At 39.9% G+C, this 23,958-nt stretch overlaps 1 protein-coding gene across 3 annotated transcripts; it reads left to right on the top strand.

The window, feature by feature from the left end:
- Positions 1–1,729: 1,729 nt before the first annotated feature.
- CDKN3 (cyclin dependent kinase inhibitor 3) lies at positions 1,730–19,722 on the top strand. Of its 3 annotated transcripts, none has more exons than XM_039240475.1 (8): positions 1,730–1,852; positions 4,289–4,371; positions 7,278–7,333; positions 7,852–7,896; positions 11,141–11,363; positions 15,450–15,481; positions 17,529–17,629; positions 19,490–19,722. In XM_039240475.1, the coding sequence occupies exons 1-8, from the start codon at positions 1,844–1,846 to the stop codon at positions 19,574–19,576; spliced, it is 636 nt and encodes a 211-aa protein (XP_039096406.1). In that variant the 5' UTR covers positions 1,730–1,843; the 3' UTR covers positions 19,577–19,722. The 3 variants fall into 3 exon arrangements, with proteins under 3 accessions (XP_039096406.1, XP_039096405.1, XP_039096404.1); XM_039240474.1 differs by having other exon boundaries at positions 1,731–1,852; positions 11,144–11,363; positions 17,526–17,629; XM_039240473.1 differs by having other exon boundaries at positions 1,732–1,852; positions 17,526–17,629.
- Positions 19,723–23,958: the final 4,236 nt, after the last annotated feature.

The following is a 23,958-nucleotide window of genomic DNA, read 5'->3' as shown; positions in this document are numbered from 1 at the left end:
AGAAAAGAAGCTCTTAAGACTCCCATAAGGCCCTGCTTTATTTCCCACCACTTGCTGCCTCATTCACCTTCTCCCAAACTGGCCTCCTTGCTGTTCTTTGAAAACACCTAACACATTCCTACCTCAAGGCCTTTGCACCTCCTTCCTTTTTAAACAAACTGAAAACTCTTCCTCTAAATATTCAAATGGTTCACTCTCTTTTCATTTGGATGTCTCAAATGGCATCTCTGATGCCTTCCTTGACTCTTCTATCTAGAACAGCATCTTCATCAGGCTCTGCTTACTTTAATTTTTCTTCACAGCACATATCACTACCTAACTCTCTTCTGCAATAGCATGTGAGCCCCCGTAAAGGCAAATACATGGGTTAATTCATTCTAGTTCATTCCCAGCATTTTGAATAATACCTAAGACACAGGTGGTGCTCAATAAATATTTTCTGAATGAGTGAATCAATCAAGTCCAACATGTCTATGATGGCTAATTTTGTGTGTCAACTTGGCCAGGCTATGGCACCCAAATATTTAGTCAAACATTATTTTGGATGTTTCTACGGAGATGTTTTTAGATGAGATTAATAATAAAGTTGGTGGATACTGAGTGAAGCAGATTGCTCTCTAAAATGTGGGTGGGCCCCATCCAATCAGTTGAAGTTCTGAATAGAAGGAAAGGCAAGAGAGCATTCTACAGCAGTCTCCCCTTGGACTTCATCTGCAAAATCTGCTACTTCTGGTTCTAAAGCAGACTGCCTTTGAATTCCAACCACAACTCCCCCCTGAGCCCCCAGCCCCTTATACTACCCCAACAGATTTTTCAGCCTTGCCAAATCTTCACAATTTGGAGAGCCACTTCCTTGAAATAAATCTCTTTGTTCTGTTTCTCTGTAGAATCCTGACTAATACAGACTCCAAGTCACACTGTGCTATCCTCTTTACTAAAGAATTCCTCCTAATGGCTGTATACTCACTGGTTTTCACAATATGAGTCAGGGAGCCAAAATATTCACTTATTCCACAGATTTGCAAGTAATATTGCTCGCAGTGACTTTCTTCCCCATGGTCAGCTAAATAGGGACTGGGGAGTGTGAAAGAAAATCAAACACAGCTTTTAAATATTATAGCCAATTAGGTAAAAACACTGGCACTTAAAATCATCTGGGGACTTCTGTTCCTTCATACCAAACTATTTCTTTCATATTTAGTGAACAGGAAAGTGGATCTACAAACTAACTTGTCTAGATCCGAGAATGGTAAAGAACGTAAAATATCAAACATACAAGGTATGTTTATATTCTGTATTTTTCGCCCTCTGACCATAAGTATAAAGTCCACGAAGTGTGGTGTCATTTTATAAGATGCTGCAGGACAGGACTCCCACTCTGCCCTTAAAATTAAAAAAAAAAAAAAGGAAGAGGAAAGAGACAAAATTCCCTACCCTGGTATCACTCTGGAATCCTGCCATGAGAAAAGTTTTCCAGCATCCCCAAAGGTGTTGCGAACCCTTGAGAGGCTTTCTCCGGGCCCGCGCTCCGCCCCCTCCCTCCTCACTTGCGGGAGGAGGGTGCCCTCCCAGCCAATCAACGTTCAACAGGGCCTGCCTCCCGCGCTTCTTTCAAAAGCCCCCAAGAAACCAATGAGCAGTTAAAGGCCGAGCCAGAGTACTCGGGGGCGGGGGAATAAATAGGGCGAGAATCTGATTGGTTCTTAGAAGACGCCGCGCCCCACCTCACGGGAGGATGTACCAATGAGCTGAGCGGAGGGGCGGTCTCGGCGCGGAGCTGTTGCTGAGACGCGGGTACTGCTAGAGGGAGGCAGCAGCCGGTCACGACGTGGGGCTGCCAGCGATGAAGCCGGTGAGTCGGGCCGAGGCTCGGAGAAGCGAAGCCACAGGGACAGAAGCGGTCCCCGAGGCCAGTTCGTGGGCCCGGGGACAATCCAGGGCTGGTCACGGGCCTGACTCGCGCTGTAACCGTCCCTGGGTCGGGGAGGTGGCGCTTTCCTGGACTGGAGAGAGCGATGATCGAGAAGGAACAGGGCCGGTGGCGGACGAGGGGAGGACGGTCGTTCGCTGTGCACCTGTCGTGCACGGGCTGGGAACGGTCTCCTGCAGAGTCTCCTAAGCCTCAGGACAGCCCTGCCAGAGGCCCGAGTCCCGTTTTATGGAGGACACTGAGGCATGGAGAACTTAGGTGTCTCCATGTATCAGTTTGCCTGATACCAGCCCCAAGGGATGTCCGGGGCTGCCCCGGTAGAGCTGTCCTCACCGAGGACGAGAAAAACCTCACCATAGACGATTGCCCATCCCCGTTTGCGGATGGGTCGCCATCCCCCGGGGCCAACTGGCACTGCATCCTTTTCTGGGGTTCAGAATCCCTGGGCCTGGGGGAGCAGAAACGTCCAACTCCGTTAGGATTTGTAAGCCTGGCTGGGAAAGCCTGAGTGAATGAGCCACACTCTATCTTCCTCTCTGAAAATCTGGAATCGTCAAAACTGCTTTAAAGAGAAAGAAAAAACAGGGTCGAGGAGGTGAGGCCCCACTTGATTCACATCACCCAGCACCAGGATTGACAGCCTATTGAAAATTTTAAAACCTTCTTTGAGTTGGTTTTAATAATAATAATAATAATTCAGAGAGATCCAAAGCAACTCAAATCTGTAGCCCAAATGGCTCTGTAATGTGATCTTGTAGTAACAAACAAGACCATTATAGAATAATATAGCTTTCAGAGCTAGAAAGGACAGAGCTGGTTACACTTGCTAATCCCCATGGGTCCCTGTGGAAGGGGCATCAGCTGTCCTTCACTCCTGGCCTCTTTCTCCACTTGCTTCCAGAAGGGACAGAGTGAGGGATCTGATCCCCCAGTTTGAGAGGAGCTGAACTCAAGCAGCTGAACCCTTTCTTCCTTTCTGACTACAGAGAGTACTTTCTAGGGCACTCTCTGCCGCTCGGAAGCCCTGGGTTGTCTGTAGCTACCTAGGACTGGGGGAATGAGTCCAATTCTGGAGTGAAGAACTGACAAGCCCACTTGACCACAGCTTTAAAACCACGTCCTGCTTTTGACACTCAGTAGTAAAACTAACCTCTTGATTTCCATTTGCCTCCCCACTGTGTTCTCTCTGTTGGTTCCAACTAGGGAGTAAGAAGAAAGGTGTGGGGTTTTTTTTTAATTTTTAATGTTATTTATTCTTGACACACAGAGAGAGTGTGTGTGCTAGCAGGGGAGGGGCAGAGAAAGAGGGGAGACACAGAATCCGAAGCAGACTCCAGGCTCTGAGCTGTCAGCACAGAGCCTGATGCAGGGCTCGAACTTACTAAGCATGAGATCATGACCTGGGCCGAAGTCGGACACTTAACTGACTGAGCCACCCAGGCGCCCCAACTAAGGTGTTTTCTACTAGTTCTGTAAAACAACTGTCCCTCCTTTAGAAATTAGGCCTACAGGATTGAGTTCCAGCTCTTTAGATCATTACGCAAAATCCATCTCAGTCTGTCTAGTCCAAGGATCCACAAAGTAGAGGGCAGGTTTATTCTACCTGTACACCCCCCATCAACCAAACTAGTAGGCTAGTTATTTTTTGAGAAATGGAGGAGGTGAACTACCCTACCTTCATCTTCTCTGCCCTGATGTTACAGTTCCTGAAAACAAGCTCTTTCCCCTTTTGCCCTTATTGCCTTAACTTCTTCCCTATCTGCCTTAAAACCTCCTGCTCATCCTTTAAAACTCAGCTGATGCATGTCCTCTGAAACTTTGTCCAGCTCCTTGTCTGAGCTGCCTGTCACTCCCTTCCCTGCCCTAAAGTGCATAGTTTATGCTTGCATGTTAGCACTTACACCTTTCTTCTATAATCTATGCACGTATCTCTCTCTCCAACTGTACTGAAGCTATTTATTTCATGGATCTTTGCATCTCCAGAGCTTGGCAAATAAAGGTGTTCGAGAAATGTTTGTGAATGAATGAATAGATCTCCTCACTTTAAAGTTGTGGGAAAATGAGACCCAGAATAAACTGAAGTTGCTTGTTCAAGATTATATGGTAAATGGCAGAGCCAAGACCAGAATCCTGGTTTGTTACCAACCCAACGGTCTTTCTAGCGGAGTGCTATAATTATCAATAGGATGCTAAAAGCTATAATTTATTATAGATTTTATTTACTATTGCTATTGCTGACCATTCTGACAGTCCAGATTGAATCAACTGCAAATATGCATTCATCGTGTTAAGCAAGGGTCAGCTTATATGTAAATATTTTTCTTTACAGTTATTTAACATAACTGATTTCTTTTGAAGCCTAGTTCATTGCAAACAAGTGAGTTTGACTCATCAGATGAAGAGCCTATTGAAGATGAACAGACTCCAATTCAGATATCATGGTATGTTAACACTTCTGATCAATGATGAGCTAAATTATTTGATCTGTACATCATAAGCCATGTAGATATATAGTCCACATATGAAAAATATTTAGTGGGGCACCTGAGTGGCTCAGTTATTTAAGGGTCTGACTCTTGATTTCAGCTCAGGTCACTGTCTCACAGTTGGTGAGATAAACACTGCATCAGGCTCTGCACTGACAGCATGGAGCCTGCTTGGGATTCTCTCTCTCTCTCTCTCTCTCTCTCTCTGCCCTTCCCCGCTGACTCATGTGCACGTGCGCTCTCTCAAAATAAATAAACTTTTTAAAAAAAGAAAAGATTTAGTGATTCTCTTCTGCTGATGTATATTTCTAAACTTTAAGGGATTCTCGGGGCACCTGGGTGCCTTGGTCGGTTAAGCGTCCGACTCTTGCTTAGGTCATGATCTCGCAGTTCGTGGGTTCGAGCCCCACGTCGGGCTCTGTGCTGACTGCCAGCCCAGAGCCTGGAGCCTGCTTCAGATTCTGTGTCTCCCTCTCTCTCTGACCCTCCCCTGCTCACGCTGTCTCTCTCTCTCTCTCCTAGAAATAAATTTTTAAAAAACCATTAAAAAAAAAAAAGCTGGTTAACAGCTTTATAAACTTTAAGGGATTCTCTAACTCTGTGTTTTATTTACCATCTATGAAAGAATAAGGCTTTCCTTTTTGAGGGGCTTAGGGGGGAAGTTGTTCTTTATGCATTCAGAAAACTATAGTAGAAACAAGTAAGGAGTTGAGATAGATCAGAGTATCTCCCATTTGGTACCAAAACTTACTTATTCTTTTAGGACAAAAGAATAGTATACCAAACATAGGACGAGATATTTAATTGTTTATCATTTAGTCAAATCCTAGAACTCCTTGCCACAGTAATTGCATCTACTAGCAGAACCTGCTTAAAATAAAAGCCACATTACCATAGATACATGAGCAAAAACAAATGTTTCTATCCAGAATTGACTTCCAAATCTTGGCAGTGATTTATGGTTACACCAGATTCTCTACAACAATGTTTTTTTCTCATTCCTGTAAATGTAATAATCTCTCTCTTTAAGGAAACACCATTCCCACTCTGAAAAAGTTTGGTTTTCCTCAAAAATTAAAAAAAAAAAAAAACCTACCTATGACCCAGCAATTGCACTACTAGGTGTTTATCCACAGCACACAGGAGTGCTGATTCAAAGGGGCACATGCATCCCAATGTTTATAGTAGCACTCTCAACAATAGCCAATGTATGTAAAGAGCCTAAATGTTCATCAACTGATGAATGGACAAAGAAGATGTGGGATATGTATCTATAATGGAATATTACTCGGCAATGAAAAGAATGAAATCTTGGGGCACCTGAGTAGCTTAGTCGGTCAAGCAGTTAACTCGGTTTTGGCTCAAATCATGATCTCACAGTTTCATGAGTTTGAGCCCCACCTCAGACTCTGTGCTGGCAGCGAGGAGACTGCTTGGGATTCTCTCTTTCTCTCTCTGCCCCTCCCCACTTGTTCTGCCTCTGTCTCTCTCAAATAAATAAACATAAAAAAAGAATGAAATCTTGCCATTTGCAGCAACATGGATGGACCTAGAGTGTATTATGCTAAGTGAAATAAGTGAGTCAGGGAAAGACAAATTTAAGAAACAAAACAGATAAACATAGGGGAAGGGAAGGCAAAAATAAGATAAAAACAGAGAGGGAGACAAACCATAAGAGATTCTTAAAATACAGAGAACAAACTGAGGGTTGCTAGTGGGGTGTCAGATGGGGTGGTGGGCTAAATGGGTGACGAAGCATTAAAGAGGGCACTTGTTGGAATGAGCACTGGGTGTTATATGCAAGTGATGAATCACTAAATTCTACTCCTGAAATCATTATTGCACTATATGTTAACTAACTTGGATTTAAAATTTTTTTAAACATTTCTAAAAAATTTTAAAAAAGAAAACACCATTCCCAACTATAGGAAAAGAAAAAGAGGGTGTTATCCCTAAAGTTCCTTTTATTCCACCATCAAATAGCAATGATCTTTCATTTCCCCTTTTAATCCCTTTTCAAACTCAAAACCTCATCTAATTTTCAAAATCACATGTATTTATATGATGACCTCTGTTTGCCTCTAAACTCCTCTTCTGTCCTGTAGACAAGATTAACCTCTACCTGTTTTGTCCCTGAGTACCGTAAACCGGGAAATATGATTTCTTAAAATTATTTTATTTTAACCAAAGCCTACTGCAACATGGGGTGCCTGAGTGGCTCAGTCAGTTAAGCATCTGACTTTTGATTTGGGCTCAGGTTATTATCTCACGGTTCATGGATTCGAGTCCCACGTCTACACTGTCAGCACAGAGTCTGTTTGGGATTCTCTCTCTCTACCTCTCTCTCTGCCCCTTCCCTGCTTGTTCTCTCTCTCTCTAAAAATAAATCAATAAACTTTAAAAATATTTTTTTAAGAGAATGACTATAAAGAAATCTTAAAATAGTAACATAGAATGAATGCTGGGGGTGAAATCGTCAGAAGGTCATTTCCTAGCTTATTCCCCAAGGTTACTAATAAAAAATATCTCAGATAACATACCACAGGATAACTTAAGTATGCTTTATACTACCTGTAGGCAATCTAGGCATTATTATCTTTAAGGTAAGTTTAAGTTACCTTGCCACTTTTAAGACTTAAATTGTGACAAAGCAAATGATAAGCCCCTGTTTGAAAACTTCCAGCCTCTCTGGGCCTTTTTGTGAACAATGCATTGATATTTGCATTTTTGCATTTTTGTTTTATGACTACTGTAAAATCTTAAAACACCCTTGTTCAGTGCCAAGCACACATTAGTGAAACTGAATTTCCATTTACAACTTTTTAAAAACAGAATTAAACTTAAAGTTTTATTCTTTTCAGGCTACCCCTGTCACAAGTGAATTGTTCTCAGTTTCTTGGCTTATGTGCTCTTCCAGGTAGGTAACACTATAGTCAGCTTCCTATTGAGATACTTCAGATAATATTTGTCAGCTGACACATCATACTCTGTACTGAGCAGTACGAGAACATCATAGACCAGAAGCCTGGGGAAGTCACTTCTGGAAGCTCTCCTGTGGGCTGTAAAGGAACACAGATCACTCTTCAGCCCTTCTAGAACCACATTCACAGTTCTATATTTCTGGCTTACCTACCTGAATAAAATGTAAACACTGGGGTACAGGTTACAAGGCTGAGGGCAACGAGCAGGTACTTGTTACAGAAAGGACACAGAGCAGAGAATCTTTGGATTAGGAGTCCCTTCAGCTGGGATCTCTGAATCCCTGCAATTATATTCCTAAGAATATAAGAAATTGAAATCCACATTCCAAATGAAATTGAAACATACAAATGATCATATGATATGACTTTCTAAAGTAGCTGTGTTTGTGTTTAAATATATTTCTTATATATGACTGAAAACTGACGTTTTTACTTGCCTTATTACTGCTTATAGGTTGTAAATTTAAAAATGTTAGAAGAAATATCCAAAAAGATACAGGTAGGTATAACATGAAACAACCGTATTAATAGTTTTTTTCTGAATAACTCTGAAAATAATCTGTAAAAAAGAACGTTAGTCTCTGTTCAGTATACCAAATAAATGTTTGGTATTTCATAATTAAAACAATTTTTTTAAATGTTTTTATTCATTTCTGAGAGAGAGAGAGATAGCATAAGCAGGGGAGGGTCAGAGAGAGAGGGAGACACAGAATCTGAAGCAGGCTCCAGGCTCTGAGCTGGCTGTCAGCACAGAGCCTGACGCAGGGCTCAAACCCACGAACCCCGAGATCATGACCTGAGCCGAAGTTGGATGCTCAACCGACTGAGCCACCCAGGCACCCTGATATTTCATAGTTTTAAACTATAGACTTACTCTAACATGAGAAGAGGTATTTGCGAAGGACACAGAGAACTAATTTACTAAACAGCATTGCTTTTCACCGATTGTTGTAGTTACACAGAGAAATTGCCCTTGAATTTAAAATGTACACACTGGAGGGAGGAAAGTATGTAAATAGAAAACTGATGTTTCACTGCCAAGATCTTTGAATATACTATCCTGTGTGGACTTGATTGATGTGATAGCAGAAATTAAGATGGAGCTGGGAACCCAGAGGTAGTAGTGAAAATGTCCATCCTGATTAGAAAATTTAGAGAGCCAGCATCTAGGTAAGAAAGATGGAGTAGGGCCAATCTTCACAGGCCCAAGGATGTTCATACCAATATAGCTTCAAATCTAATAAGCCCACAAATACACTCAGTCCACCCCAATTTGGAATTTACTTATTACATGATACTAAAAACTTGGATTTTCAAAACATTTTATCATGGTTGCCCTGGAAAATCTCAAGGCTAATAGTCCTACCTATGTCCTTATAATACAATGAAATAAATATAGATATAAATATAATGTATAAATGATATATATAAGTACATAACATAAATATATATCTTGATTCTGACCACTATACATATTTTTATTTTATTTATTTTTTGCTGCTTATTTTATTTTTTACAAATAGTTTATCGTCAAGTAGGTTTCCATATAACGCCCAGTGCTCATCCCCACAAGTGCCCTCCTCCATGCCCATCTCCCCCCTTCCCCCCACACCCATCAGTCCTCAGTTTGTTCTCATCATTCAAGAGTCTCTCATGGTTTGTCTCTCTCCCTCTCCCCCACCATTTCCCCCCTTCTTCTCCCCCATGGTCCTCCGTTAAGTTCCTCCTAATCCTCCTATACATGCAAACATATGATATTTGTCCTTCTCTGTCTGACTTATTTCACTCAGCATAACACCCTCAAGGTCCATCCATGTTGCTACACATGGCCAGATTTCATTCTTTCTCATTGACATGTAGTATTCTATCGTTAACCACGATACATATTTTTAATCGTACATTTTTTACCTAGTTTTTTTGGAGTATCAATTTATTAATGTACCTTCTCTCATTTATTCCTTACCTGCCAAAAAAGACTTGGAGCTATAGATTAGTTGACTCTTGCAGTTATTTGTAAAGATGCTCTGATTTAGAGGTACCTGCTATGGTAGGAAGTTTTCATCTGGAGACCACGTAAGTCATACGCAAACAATAACGAAGACCACTAGTTCAAGAACCAGTCTTGCACATTTTGGAAAGCCCTATTCACTGCCAATATTTTGGAATTTGGGGTTTCCAATAGTTTACCAAACCTTTTGTCTTCCAGTGAGATCTTGAGTACAATCCAATGTGTAAGAGATGGCAATCTGATGGGAGAGACCCACATCTCCCTGCACCAGATCCTGTGGGTCCTCCTCAGAGCCCTTTCTGGGAAAGTTTGAAAACCACTGTATAATAGAAATTACGTGTATGAGAGGCAGATAGAAAATTACCTACTCTTGGGAGCCTAGGTGGCTCAGTCGGTTGAATGTCTGACTTTGGCTTGGGTCATGATCTCATGGTTCATGGGTTCGAGCCCCAAGTCAGGCTCTGCGCTGACAGCTAGCTCAGAGCCTAGAGCCTGTTTTTGGATTCTGTGTCTCCCTCTCTCTCTGGCCCTCCCCTGCTCATGCTGTCTCTATCTCTCTCTCAAAAATAAATAAAACATTAAAAAAAAAAAAAAGAAAATTACCTACTCTTGAAAATGGTGAAGCGTGCTAACTACGGAGTTAATCCTTTTAGAAGTATAAAAAAAATAACAGTATTATCCAAAGCGGCACTGTCCAATGGAAATGGAAGCCACAAATAGAAGCCATATATGTAACTTTATATTTTCTAGTTGTCACAGTAAAAAAGTAAACACAGGTGAAATTAATTTGATAATGTATTTTATTTAACCTAGCGTAGCCTAAATAGTATCATTTCAATGACTCTAAGTATAAAACAAATTATTGAGATATGGGGTTTTTGTACTTAATCTCTGAAATCAGATCTATATTTTACACTTATGTCTCAATTTGCATGAGCCACATTTCAAGTATAAATCTGGAGGTTCATGATAAAAGGCACTTTGTACTTAGTTAAATGGCCCTGGATTTGGGAGGCCATTTGGCCCTGATTTGAGATCCGCAAGAATTAGTTATTCATTTTGAACCTAATGATCTATAATGAGTATTGCCATAAGGACGACCCAGTGTATAGAATGGCCTATAGTACTATTGCTTGGTTCATATTCATTATAGTGAAAATTAGCTAAGTTGCATAATATTTCCTGGAAACCTAGTCCATAAAATTAGATGCATGATAACGTGGCACAATACAAACATAAAGGAGAACAGGAGCTCAGGTACCACAGGCGGGCTGGAGTTTTACCTACAAGGCTTAGGGTAAAACAAAACAGCAGAGTGATGAAAGTAAGAAACATGGATTTTGTGAGAAAAAAAAAAGGGGGGGGGGAAATGTGCTGTCAGTTCTTCACAAGAGTTTATTTTGAAATATTAGATGTTTTAAAATTTATTTTAAAGCAGTACCGAAAATATCTTTTTCCAAGAACAGCAGTGTAATTGACTCATCTTAAAATTCAGGTTTAATTTTACTACCTTTTGGTTCAGGCATTTCTAATTCCTATTTTGTGCTCAGTGACTTGATTTTTACCCTACTTTGAAGACAGAGCGATATTGTTTTAGATTATCAATAAGTATTTCAAATTTATAGATTATCATCTGTTCGTTTGGCTTAAGAAATTTAACACCACATTCTCTTTCTTGACTATTTAAATTTGTAATACTTTGTACATGTGTATCCGTCTCTTGGTCTATTGGCAGAAGAACTAAAGAGCTATGGTATACAAGACATATTTGTTTTCTGCACCAGAGGGGAACTGTCAAAATACAGAGTCCCAAACCTTTTGGACCTCTACCATCAGCATGGAATTATCACTCATCATCATCCAATCCCAGATGGAGGGACTCCTAACATAGCCAGCTGCTGTGAAATAATGGAGGAGCTTGCAGGCTGCCTTAAAAATAACCGGAAAACCTTAATACAGTACGTTTTTATTTTCTCTGTACATTACATGAGTAATGTCCCGGTCAGAATGATTTTTCTAATTATTGCATCCTTACTCGCTTATTACTTACCTTATAGTTTGGTGCAAGGATTAAAAGGAGATAAAGCAGCAGGGCACCTGGGTGCCTCAGCTGATTAAGCACCTGACCCTTGGTTTCAGCTCAGGTCAGAACCTCACGGCCGTGAGGTGAGATCGAGCCCTGCGTCAGGCTGCATCAGGCTGCATCAGGCTCCACGCTGTCAGCTGGAAGCCTTCTTGAGATTCTCTCTCTCCCTCTCTCTCCACCCCCCTCAAAATAAATAAATAAACTTCAAGGAAAAAAAAAAGAGAAAAGATGTGAAAAGTTCTAGTACAATGTCTGCTACAGAGAAAAGCACTCAGATATGTGCCTGCTTCAGATTCTGGATCTCCCTATCTCTCTGCCCCTCCGTTGCTCGTGCTATGTCTCTCTCTCTCAAAACTAAATAAATATTAAAAACAATTTCTTTAATTAGCAATGAAATCATTCATAAGCAATGAGTAGTCTTAAAAATATGACTGGAAAATTACATTTGATGATATGAATTTGCCACCAGCTATGTAAAGCTGCTGGTATAGAAGTTTAAAACAAAATAAAATGGACTAAGAGACTTAAAAAAAAAAAAAAGGAGGAGAGAAAAAAGTAGCATGGAGAAAGGAAAGGATAAAGGGAGTGACGGTCAGCAACTGACAGAAGCAGTACAAAGATTAGAAGTGGTGCTATGGATAAGAACTACGGCCCTGCTGGCAGTGAGATGCACAGCACAGGAGGGCCGGCCACAGGGAGCAAACTAGTCCTTCTCTGTGCTTCTTGTACTTTCTGTATCCTAATAAACTGCTTAATGGTTTCTGGAACAAGATAAAGTATTAAATAGTTTGATACCTCAAAAGCCCTAAAGTCATTGCTTTGAGTTAGAAAGTATGCAGACTATACGGAATAACCAGGGCGCCGGGCTCAGGGCTGCAAGGGAAAGGGACAAGCCCAGCCATCTTCTCTCCTTCGACCTAGAGCTCCGGGGCCTCATGCCAACTGTTTCCATTTGAAGGCAACCCAGCTAGTACAAGGGTCTTTGGGGACACACCATATACGGCTGAACTAAACTCTAATATACAGAGAAATATAGCCAGGAGAGTAAGGAATAGAAAGAACTAGAAACCATCCCACATTCTACAGTTTCCAATCTTTCTCTAGAGAGAAGCATAATCTATAATTGTAAGCAACTACTAATTGCTTTACAATTATAAAAGCAAAATTTTAGGGGCGCCTGGGTGGCTTAGTCGGTTAAGCGTCCGACTTTCGCTTAGGTCATGATCTCGCGGTTCTTGGGTTCGAGCCCCTCGTCGGGCTCTGTGCTGACTGCCAGCTCAGAGCCTGGAGCCTGTTTCAGTCTGTGACTCCCTCTCTCTCTGACCCTCCCCTGCTCAAGCTGTCTCTCTCTCTCTCTCCTAGAAATAAATAAAAAACATTTAAAAAATAAATAAATAAAAGCAAAATTTTAGACTACAGTTGTCTCTGCTAAATTTTCTGCCAAGTCTAAGTAAAACAGCATTAGAAGATGTAGCTGATGAAAAATGTTTTTCCAGTTTGGGGATCCATTTTTCTTTATTTTTTCAGTTTTTTAATGTTTCTTTTAGAGTGCGAGTGGGGGAGGGGCAGAGAGAGAGGGAGACACAGAATCTGAAGCAAGTTCTTCAGATGCAGGCTCTTCTGTGCTGAGTTGTGACCACAGAGCCCAACATGAGGCTAAAACTCACGAACAGTGAGATCATGACCTGAGCTGAAGTTAGACGCTTAACCAACTGAACCACCCAGGCGCTCCTAGACCCATTTTTCAAATCAGTCCTGAGATTTTTTTGTTTTTTTAAATAAATCCTTGGAAGCAGCCTCTACTGAAAAGTTTCCAGAGGTCAAACTAGCTCAGATAGTGAAATTTAACAAATACTACTCGAGCAAGTTCTAGCACACCAAATGCTGTCTGATGTTTGAACAGAATACAAACAGGATGGAAAGATGGTTGGGCAGCCCGTGCATATGTTGAATGCTTCTGGTTCCCATATAATAAAGCATCTGATGACTGGAAATTTTCATTGTCCTAGAGCTTTCAAAGGTGTCCTACAGTGACTCATGTTTGGATAAAGACAATTTTCTATCCATTCTGCTATCTTTGAGTGCCCACATTGCTAGATGGCTCTAGAGTTTATCCCTCAGAGCCTCAGAAATTGGATCTGGTAAATTTTTTTCCACTATCTTGTGGCCTGCCAGTGCTGTCTCACCGATTCTCCCTGTGCATTTCTGTTGCTTTATAAAATCAGGATACTGCTTGCCTACTGTATTGTGCTATTTCTCTTTAAGAACAAAACTACAAACCAGGTAGCTTAGAATAGAACTTATTGTCTCCCAGTTCTGAAGCTAGAAATCCAAAATCAAGGTGTCAACAGGACCATATTCCCTCTGAGACTCTGATAGGATCCTTCCTTGCCTCTTCCTAGTGGTGGCTGTCACTCCTCAGTGTCCGTGGGCTCACAGCCATATTACTCCAACCTCAACCTCTGCTGTCACATGATTCTGCATTTCTGTGTCTTCTCGGGATACTTCCTCCTATAAGTACACCAATCATATTGGATTAGGGCCCAACGACCTCAACTTAATTTGATTACATCTGCAGACACCCTATTTCCAGATAAAGCGACATTCACAGTACCAGGGGTTAGGACTTCAACATAGCTTTACGGGGATACAATCCAACCCATAACACCCACCGTGCACCAAACACTATGCATACAAAACACACACTGTGAGGCACAGTCCCCACCCTCAAGGAGCCCCTGCTAACAGCACTACCATGTGAGGGCAGTAAGACACACGAGGTGTGTACAAGGCAGCACAAGTGACAATGACGGTTTCTGTGGGGGCACAAAGGCAGTTCAGAGAAGGCAGTTTGAGCTGGATTTGAAGGATGAGCAGGAATCAGAGGAGGAAGCATAAAGGTCGCAATGAGTATGAAGCAGTATTCATCTTGCAGAAAACAACTGAAGTGTTCTACCTCCCTCCACCTGTCTGTGGTAGATCCTCATATCTGGGATACTTAGTAGAAAGCAAGTTCATTAATACGTAGGAGTCAGTGACTGTTTGGCCCTCTATCTCACATCCTATCCCACAACATGTTTCTACAGCTTCATCTCTAGTACATCACAGTCATTTATGTTCCTGATAAGTCATCAGCACCAAATTAGGTTCAGTATACCCTCCAAGAAAGTCAGGAATTGCATAATACTTTTTTTTTTTTTTTAGCATCTTTGAAAGTAATTAGAATGAATGGTTTTATTGCTTTGAGGTTAATCATGATTTTCTTCTGGAAAATCCAGTTATACAGACTGCTGATTTCTTCACAAGGCTAGACATTAGCAATTAACATTCATTTGCGTCTTATTCTGTGCCAAGCTCTGCTGTAAGCCCTTTACAGAGGTTAGTTATGTCCTTCAGTCCTAACTATGATACAGATTCTGAGGCTGTCACCATTTGATAGGTGAAAAGGCTGAGACCCAGAGAGGTTAAATAACTTCCTTATGTTCACTCATGTAATAATGACAGATTCACCATTCAGCCCCAGACAGTGGGGCTCTAGAACTCATGCTTTAAATCTCTATAACATGCCACCTCTGTATTCTTTTTAGATAAGTTGTCATGTCATATGGACTTGTCCCATAACCACTAAGGTTTTGTTTAGACAGAGGAAAACAAACTGGCAGTTGGTAAAAATAGTCTGAGAAGTTCCACTTCTCAGATGTGGATACTGGTGTTTAAAAAGATCAATTAAAAGGCCTGCACGGATCCTTAGAGGTGTTCAGAGAATATCTCCTAACAAATAAACAAGCACACCTTGCTCCTTATTAATTTAAAAATGTTTATTACCCTCTGTGTGCCAGGCACTGTACTAGCAGGCACTATGAAATTCAGAAATAGAAGGCACAAGGAGCAAGTCTTTAGTTCTAATTGGTGGGGTGAAATGAAAATGTACAATATTCAAATTGTGCTTCCATTTCAGCTGTTACGGAGGACTTGGGAGATCTTGTCTTGGTAAGAAATTTATTTTCATTACTCAGTAATTTTTAAATCCTCAAAGTAGACAAAAGTATCCTGTGTCCGGGCCGTGTGCTCAGTTTGTATTAAAATGAGACAAAACACAATATAAATCTGCTAAGACCTAAAGATTTATTTAAAGGGGCGCCTGGGTGGCTCAGTCAGTTGAGCACCTGACTTTGGCTCAAGTCATGCTCTCACGGTTTATGAGTTTGAGCCCCAATTCGGGCTTGCTGCTATCAGCACAGAGCACACTTAGGACCCTCTGTCCCCCCTCTTTCTCTGCCCCCCCATATGCTCTCTCTCTCTCAAAAATACATACATACTTTCATACATAAATATTTAAGGCCCTTAATTTGCTACTCTCTAGAAAGCTAGGTGGGAATGGGAAGTCTTTTCAACATCATTTTGAAGGATTCTGCAAATCATTATCTACAAGTCTTAGCACCTACATTCTTGCATTGTTTTCTACTGCTTTCTTATGCAGGTGTTATAATACTGACAGCAAATTCTACATAATACCTATGGGTAACATAAGTATAGAAGCCAAAGTTAATTACATCATGTAATTTCTGCTCCCTTTTTAATAAATGTGTTAGAAGGGGCGGTTGAGGTGAAGCTCAGGTTTCTGCTCAGGTCATGATATCACAATTTGTGGTGGGCTCTGCCCTGACAGTGTGAAGCCTGCTTGAGATTCTCTCTCTCCCTCTCTCTCTGCTCCTCTCCAGCTTTCTCTCGTTCTCTCAAAATAAATAAATTTTTTAAAAGTAAAATTTTAAAATGTATTAGAAAAAAAAAAGTTAACAAAATGCCAAGCCAGGGTAACAGTTATTCTTTAATGTAGGAAAGTATCAAAATTAAAAGCTTTTTTGCTCCTAAGAACATTATCAAAATGAAAAGAGAAGCCAGAGAATGGAAAACATTATTTGCAAACCATGTATCTGATAAGGGACTTACCTAGGAAGAATTCTTACAACTCAATAATAAAAAGACACCCCAATTTAAAGAATGGGCAAAGGATCTGAATAGATATTTCTCCAAACAAAATAAACACATGACCATTAAGGACATGAAAAGATGCCTAACATCATTAGTCATCAAGGAAATGCAAATCAAAACCATAATGAGATACCACTTAATACCCATTAGGATGGCTATTATCTGAAAAATAGAAAACATGAATTGGGAACTGGAACCTTCATATACTGCTGGAGACCATGTAAAATGGTGCAGCTGCTTTGGAAAATAGCCTGGCAGTACTTCCTCAAGCATTTAAAAACACAGTCACCCTCTACCCAGCAAAGTCACTGCAAGGTATATGCCCAAAAGAAATGAAAACATGTCTACACAAACATTTGTACACGAACATTTATAGCACCATTATTAATAATAGCCCAAAAAATGGAACCAACCTAAATGCCCCCATCAAGTGACCATGGGTAAACAAAATGTATATCTATACAATGGAATATTATTCATCCCTCAAAAGGAATGAAGGAGTTCCATGCCACAATAGGAGTCCTGAACACATGATACTAAGGGAAAGAAGCCAGTCACAAAAGGCCACTATGATTTCATTTATATAAAATGTTAGAAGAGGCAAATCCACAGACAGAAAGTAGATTAGTGGCTGCTTAGGGGAGGGGAGATGGGGGCCGGGGAAATGATGACAACGGGGGACAGGGTTTCTATGAGGGGATGAAAATGTTCTAAAATGGTGCTGGTGATTGCACATATCTGTGAATACACTAAAATCCACTGAATCATACCCTTTAAATGAATCATAGGGTAGATGAAATATAATTCAACAAAGCTATTAAAAAGAACGAAGCCAGTGTTTAGTTTCAATTCAGCCGCAGTCATTTGAAATCATAATTTAACTGTCAAAAACAAAAACATGTACTGAAAGACCTCAGTCATTTAATTCATTTTGAACAATTACACCAAATTCCCATCTTCTGCACCAGCAGAAGTCTAACTGAATATACAATGCTCTACCCAATCATTAATAATACACTGTTTCCCTCACATGCTCTGTTAGTAGCCGCTTGTCTCCTACTGTACCTGTCCGACAGAGTTTCACCACAGCAAGCCATAGACAGCCTGAGAGACCTAAGAGGATCTGGAGCAATACAGACCATAAAGGTAAGGAGGCTGATCGTTCTGTGTGGTTGTGGTTTAGAGGCAGTTACAGTGTCCTATAGCATCAAAAGGGCACCGGAAACCCAAAGCATTCTAGTATTCATATATCACCTGTTCAAAATTTATGTTTAAATATAATCTGGGATGTCTGGAAAAGTTCACAGTATTTCAAATAATGAAATAATGAAAACTCTGAACTTTCCAATTTACTCTTGCAGGATCTACTACTGTTCAGTTTTTACCCATTTAGTTCTCAGAATGAATCCTCTCATCTGGAAAGGTGATTACCATAAATTTGGTCCTTTCTTAGCTTAAAAGATCTAGTGAAGATTCTCTCACCAAAATGTTTAATAAAGATAGATGAGGGGTGCCTGGGTGGCTCAGTCAGTTAGGCATCTGACTTGGATTCAGGTCACAATCTCATGGTTTGTGGGTTCGAGCCCCGCATCGGGCTCTGTGCTTTGGATTCTATCTCCCTCTCTCTCTGCCCTCCCCTGTTGTGCTCTGTCTCTCTCAAAAATAAACACATTTAAAATTTTTTTAAAAAAAATAGATGAATGACTAGAATACCAAAAAATGCAAAGCAACGCTAATTATCCTTTGCTGTGGACAACTAGAGTGACATCTTCCACATATACTTTCTCCTTAACACCTACAAAATCTCTGCAGTAGCAATGCCCAAAGGATATTATTATATATTAGTTCCTGAAGGATTCTGCAGATTTCACTTTATTTCTAGATTTGTAAAGCTAATTTGCCTTCCTTTCCGAAATACTCTGGGTCAGCATTAATGGACTAAACCGGAGGATCAGGCACTAGTAAAGAGTCCTGGCCTGTAGTGGCTTACTGGCCTTGAGTCCATCTTCTTCAGGCCAGGGATCAACCCAACTATCATGAATGTGAACTGTTATAGTAACTGACAGATTCACCAAGCAGCATGATTCTCAGGGCTTAAAGAAGTTTGTTCAAAATAATCCATACAGGATCCACTTCACCGTACAGGTTCTGAAAACAGAGAATTCACCTTCTTATCTGTTAAAATCAAATGATCCTTCAAATTCAAGATGTTCTCAAGTCTCTCAAACTAAACAAAATGATCACACATATGCGTATGTGTGTTTTACATCTTTAACCTTGGAGAGAATTATGCCCCCATGCTATGGGCTGTCCAGCTGATCACCCAGCACTCTGGGGCAAACAGGCGTCCCCATATCTGTGCTGATGTGCTTAGCAGTATGCAATTCCAACTTCCCAATAATGGTAAGAAATGAGATTATTGGCAGAATGAGAATATCCTCTGGGAAACTATTAAAACGCCAAATAAATGATTTAAAGCTTTTTAAATTTTGCTTATATGTTAAGATTAGAGTTTGTTTTTTTAAATACTGACTACTATGAACACTATTCCAAATGGATTATATCATCACAAGCAGCAGAGTCCAGGTCTTCTATAAATGAAGAAATTTATTTTCTTGAATATACCACTATTACTTATTACAGAAAGTACCCTCTCCTCCCTACTTAACCCCCAGAGGAAAATACGTTAGCAAAAAGAATGCTTTCGTGTACTACTTTTAATTAGCTCCTGCAGTAAAGGGAGAAAGGATTTTACAGATTTATAATACATTCATATGTATCACATGGTGCCTTCAGATTTTTAGAGATTTTTAAAGCAAGTTTTTTCACACTATATGCGGCTTTATCAAAAGGTAAAACTTCTCCATAATGCAAACGCTTCCTTACCCAAAATGATGTAGAATTGTTTATAGCAATTATTTTTTGGTTCCTGATTCCTACTAGGATTGTACTACTCTGCTAACTAGTTTTCTACAATGTATTTCAATATATCTTTACTTTTTCCAGCAATATAATTATCTTCATGAGTTTCGGGACAAACTAGCTGCACATCTATCATCAAGAGATTCATTATCAAGATCCGTATCTAGATAAAAAAGAACTTCAAATAACATATATATGACCATGTCTGAAATTTAAGAGTTATTTAACATAATTTGTATTGAAACAAAACTTACTAGTGTTATCAACTTGAATGTAAATGTGTATGTGCAGATATTCCTAAAGCTTTTATTGACAAACTTCAGTTGTGTCTCTCTTGTAGAAGACTGAATTAATTACTAGACAATTTTTGAAATGTACCGTCTTCTCGGATACATATTTTGCCTGGAAATAATGCTGAAATGAGCATATGGAAAAATGTTTGACTGCCTGTTTTTATTATTTATTACACTTTGACCTCATTTTACGATTTATAACTACCAGGTGGAATATGACATAGTAATAAATGGGTATGAGTACAAGCTAAAATCAAATGACTTTCACCCTCTATTCCTCCCACATTTCCTCCCATGGCTTTTCCTCCTTCGTATGAATCGTCTGGTCACCTCCCTCCTAATACTGGATCATCCCCAACAGGTGTTTATCCAGCATTTGCTGGAACATTTTCAGATATGAGGAACGCCCTGGTTCAAACAGCTGCTCTGTTTTTAGACCACTCATTTTTTTACCCTAGGAGCTACACGGAATGAATTAAATCCCTCTTTCACATTTATGTTAAAAAGCACTTATCTACAGATTAAGAGTCTCCAACTCTCTCCCTCACTTCACCTTATGCTATTGATTATGTCTTTTTGTCTTTAAATGTAATGTTGAACAGTTGTTTGCTCTGCAGACGAGGATGTTTTCACAGACCGTGGTGGCTTCAGTCTTACGTGCAATAGTGCCTTGGCTGCTGGTGATCACAAACGTGAACCAAGAGTCACAGGCACCTCCACACAAGACAAAGTGAATTTCACATCAAAACTGTGCTTTCGAATAATCATCTAATTGCCAAAAGTTTTCTTTTGATACTTCTCATGCTGCTTTAATTTCACTGGGGAATACTTCAATTACTAGTGCTATTTGGGAACTTAGGACCAGAGAGCCAGTATGTTCCAGAATATAAAATCAGTATTCTAATACTTTTATGTGTACACTGATTTCAGAACTTAAGATTTTATAATACTTAGGAAGATGGGAAAACCACATATATCCTCCCAGTATGTGAATGTTTAAACTGGGGGTTTCTTATCTAAGATAATAAATGCCAAAAGTTATAGCCAGAAAAAATTTTTTTCAAATAAGTACAGGCTGCAATAATAGGTTGACCTTCCTCACGATTTCAGTATCACAACCAAAAGCAATTTAAAAATCACAATACTCTATTAAACCTGAGGAAATTACTGAAATTGATACTACCAAATCTTATACTGCTTTTTCTCAACATGAATATATAACTTATTCATGAACACGTAAGAAGAAAAAGACTGGCATGGGTTAATCAAATCCTTTAATAATCAACTGAGTTTTCCAAGTGCATGCTTCTCTCATTTTTACTGCAAGTGCCAGTTAAGTCTTCCATGTTTAAAATGCTTAACTACTTTAATACTAAGTATTAAGGGAAAACATCAATTATTCCATAACAGACATGGAATGGGGCCCTACTCAAGACTGTAATTTCACATTGTTGGAAAAATATCTCCTCTATCTAACCTGTAGGATACCCCTCAAACCAATGGGGTAGAGGGGACAGAGAGACAATGTAGGGTCCTGGCAGCCAGGCAGCTGCTGAAACTGAATTAACACGCAGACTCAGCCATTAACCATAAACTACACAAGGCCACATTTGAGATGGTTTTATATTTAATATACAAAAGCAAAATAAATCCGGCTCTAAGGCAGGACTACTAAAGAGCATTTTCTTTGGACAGTGAGTGGTACAGCACCAATCAGGCTAACTCAGAGTTTAACACACCATGAACACAGATGGCTAACTACATTCTATGTTTTGCTCAGTAGTTTTAGGGTCTATCTAATCATCAACGTATTACTTAAGACGTTTCTTCTATTGAACGTGGTAGGCAAAGAGATTTAAGTGTTTAGAAAAAGCACGTACAATAAAATTAACTTATCCATGTGAAGATGTTCTCTACATCTTCACGTCCACAGTGTGCATTACTACAGTTAACACAGGATAAAACCTTTACTCCAGTCCCACAGATCGGTCACTTTGTATGGTTAATACTGTTTCCCAAAAGCAGTACAAGCAGCAGAGCTGTTTGCTCCTTTTAGATAATTTAGTTTCAGTTATATGGAAACCAACTTGACAATAAACTATTTTAAAAAAAAATTAGTTTCAGGACTCTTAATTAAAGAGAAATTGTTCTAACAAAGCCAATCAACAGATCCAGGGACACAGCCACATTTTTTCTCTCTTGGCATCACTCTAAAGTATCAGTTCAGAGCCATCTCCTGAGCTATGCTAGTGGTACCAGAGACTCATTAGCTGCTGCTCTGACCACAGATCAGTGATTGGTTTGAGCAAAAGAGCTTAAATATTTTGAGACTAACAGTAGTAGTTTCCCCAAAGGATGAATACGCATCCTTTTATGAATAATGCTAGACAGGTATCAATATTTTTATCTTTCCCCTTTGAATAGAGTTGTTTTAAAATATTTTTTTGTGTCAAAATTTGACTTACAATTATACTGTACAACTGATTACTGAGGGATGCACATCTGGAAGTGTTGAATGATATATAAATAAGTAAACTACACAAATACTTTTAAATACATATTATTTAACTGGGGTGGGGTGGGGTGGGAGAAGACACACCACACTGCTATGACGTAGCCACATCTAAAATGAAAGCTCATACCCGTGGCAGGGTGGTAAGACATACACAGAAATCATTACTTGCACCGTGGCAATAATAGTCCATGAGCACTGTTCATAAATATATAATTGGAAGAAAAAAAATGTTGTAGCAAGGAAAGATTTTTTCTAGTTTTAGAGTGTATCTACATTTTTATTTCCTTTCTATGCATACACCAGACATTTTCAAAATATTTTGGAGAGTAGAGAAGAGCTCTATGAGAGCTATTAGCAAGAGTGGTCTTCAGGCTTAAATATACTGAACACAGGCTTAAACCAAAACACATAGTGCAAACTGCCATGTACTTTGTTGCTTTGTGAAAGGCCATTATCTGGGAATCTGAATTTGACTGCTAAATCAGGCAGTTAACGGTGTAATCTACGAGTCTTCTCAAATTCTTTTGTAATACTCGTCACATGTCAAAATTATGGTCATTTCCTATCACTTCCTCTTCCCATGAAAAATAACTCAAACTTCAAACAAAATTAGCAGTTTGTCCAAAGCCTGGGACCCAACTCTCCTCAAACATGGGACAAGGAGCAGGAAATAACAGTTAAAATTGTGAAAATCATCAAACATGATCATTAGTAAGTTTCTACACCTATACCTCCTTAGTACCAAAAGGACATACCCCATGGTATAATATTATTACTCCACAGAATAACTGCTAAATAGACTGCATTTATTATATAAGATTTTCAACTCAAGAGAATCTGTAGTACCCATAGCAACAAAGAGTTGTCAGTATAGATATAAACCACAGCATGGGGGTATTCAACTACTGGCTTCTTAAAGTTGGAAAACTCTTAAAAGATCAATCAAACCACATAATAGCAAAAGGAACTGTAACAAGGCAAAAAAATTACCTAAGTACACAGTGGTCGCTGCACAGGGAGCAGTTTGGTAAAAGCTGGAAGGGTTACGACGCCAAGCTAACCACCTGCAGCTGGACCTGCAGGAATGACAGACGGCGTGGGCTGCCGACGTAGATAAATGGGGGGAATACACTGGATTCTGAGCAAGGACAAGAACCAGTGGGATATTGCCTAATGCGGGGATCTTGTTTCTTGTTTCTCTCCTTTAGGAAAGGAATTTACTTTCCTAAAACACTGGAAAAGGTAAAGCTGGGTAGATACCATGAGGGCTTCCGGGAACTCCATCTTTTCATGGCTCCCACGCCTAGGAACCAACAGCCTACCACTCAGAGGGTAAACCTCACTGACAATCAGTCACCTCTGAGCGATCAGCTAAGGACTGCAAATCTAACTTTTGAGGCATGAAAAGGTGGCTTCCACAAACGGCAGCCAGTAAACCCGCAGAACTGTGGAGAATAATCAGGAATACATTATTAAAAAGAGGCTTCTTAGTAGTTGCCAGTAGCACTTGCAGAGAGACAGCAAGGGCTTGTGAGAAGACTTTGACAGGAATGCTCCGATAACAGCGCCAGGAAACCTATCTGGAGTCAGCAAGGTCTCTCATGATCAAAAGTACTTATGAACCGGAAAGAAAAATGAGGAGTGGGTGCTAACATAATTAGTTGGATTAGAAACTGCTCAAACTCAAGAGCAAGAATCTTCAGTACCTAGCAACAGGCCAATAAGTAATTTTCTGCATGAACTGA

Source organism: Hyaena hyaena, unplaced genomic scaffold, assembly GCF_003009895.1.
Source record: "Hyaena hyaena isolate Hyena2069 unplaced genomic scaffold, ASM300989v1 scaffold_175, whole genome shotgun sequence".
Taxonomy (NCBI): Eukaryota; Metazoa; Chordata; class Mammalia; order Carnivora; family Hyaenidae; genus Hyaena; species Hyaena hyaena.
The sequence above is the reverse complement of the archived record's forward strand: the minus strand, read 5'-3'. Positions and strand labels throughout refer to the sequence as shown.